The sequence below is a fragment of the Buceros rhinoceros genome, unplaced genomic scaffold (assembly GCF_000710305.1).
Source record: "Buceros rhinoceros silvestris isolate BGI_N320 unplaced genomic scaffold, ASM71030v1 scaffold28071, whole genome shotgun sequence".
In the NCBI taxonomy this organism is placed as follows: Eukaryota; Metazoa; Chordata; class Aves; order Bucerotiformes; family Bucerotidae; genus Buceros; species Buceros rhinoceros.
Window position 1 is genome coordinate 679 of NW_010392910.1, and position 283 is coordinate 961.

General features: G+C 61.1%; 1 protein-coding gene across 1 annotated transcript in view; it reads right to left on the reverse strand.

The window, feature by feature from the left end:
- LOC104500948 (hepatocyte nuclear factor 3-alpha-like) overlaps positions 1-280 on the reverse strand; it is a gene marked incomplete at its 3' end in the record, with an annotated part of 953 nt that extends 673 nt beyond the window's left edge. Inside the window, 1 exon segment of the mRNA XM_010144676.1 lies at positions 11-280. Coding sequence (XP_010142978.1) covers positions 11-280 — 270 coding nt within the window.
- Between the last annotated feature and the right edge of the window lie 3 nt (positions 281-283).

Sequence of the window (283 nt, forward strand, 5' to 3'; positions counted from 1 at the left end):
CCCCCTTGACGAAGCAGTCGTTGAAGGAGAGCGAGTGCCGGATGCTGTCCTGCCAGCGCTGCTGGTTCTGCCGGTAGTAGGGGAAAAGGTCCATGATCCACTGGTAGATCTCGCTCAGCGTCAGCATCTTGCTGGGCGCCTGCTGGATGGCCATGGTAATGAGGGAGATGTAGGAGTAGGGAGGCTTGGCGTGGGGGTAGCTCCTCTTGAAGGTCTTGGCGTCCCGCGTCCTGCCGAGGTTGGACTGGGTGTAGGCCATGGGGCTCATGCAGGGGTTCATGCC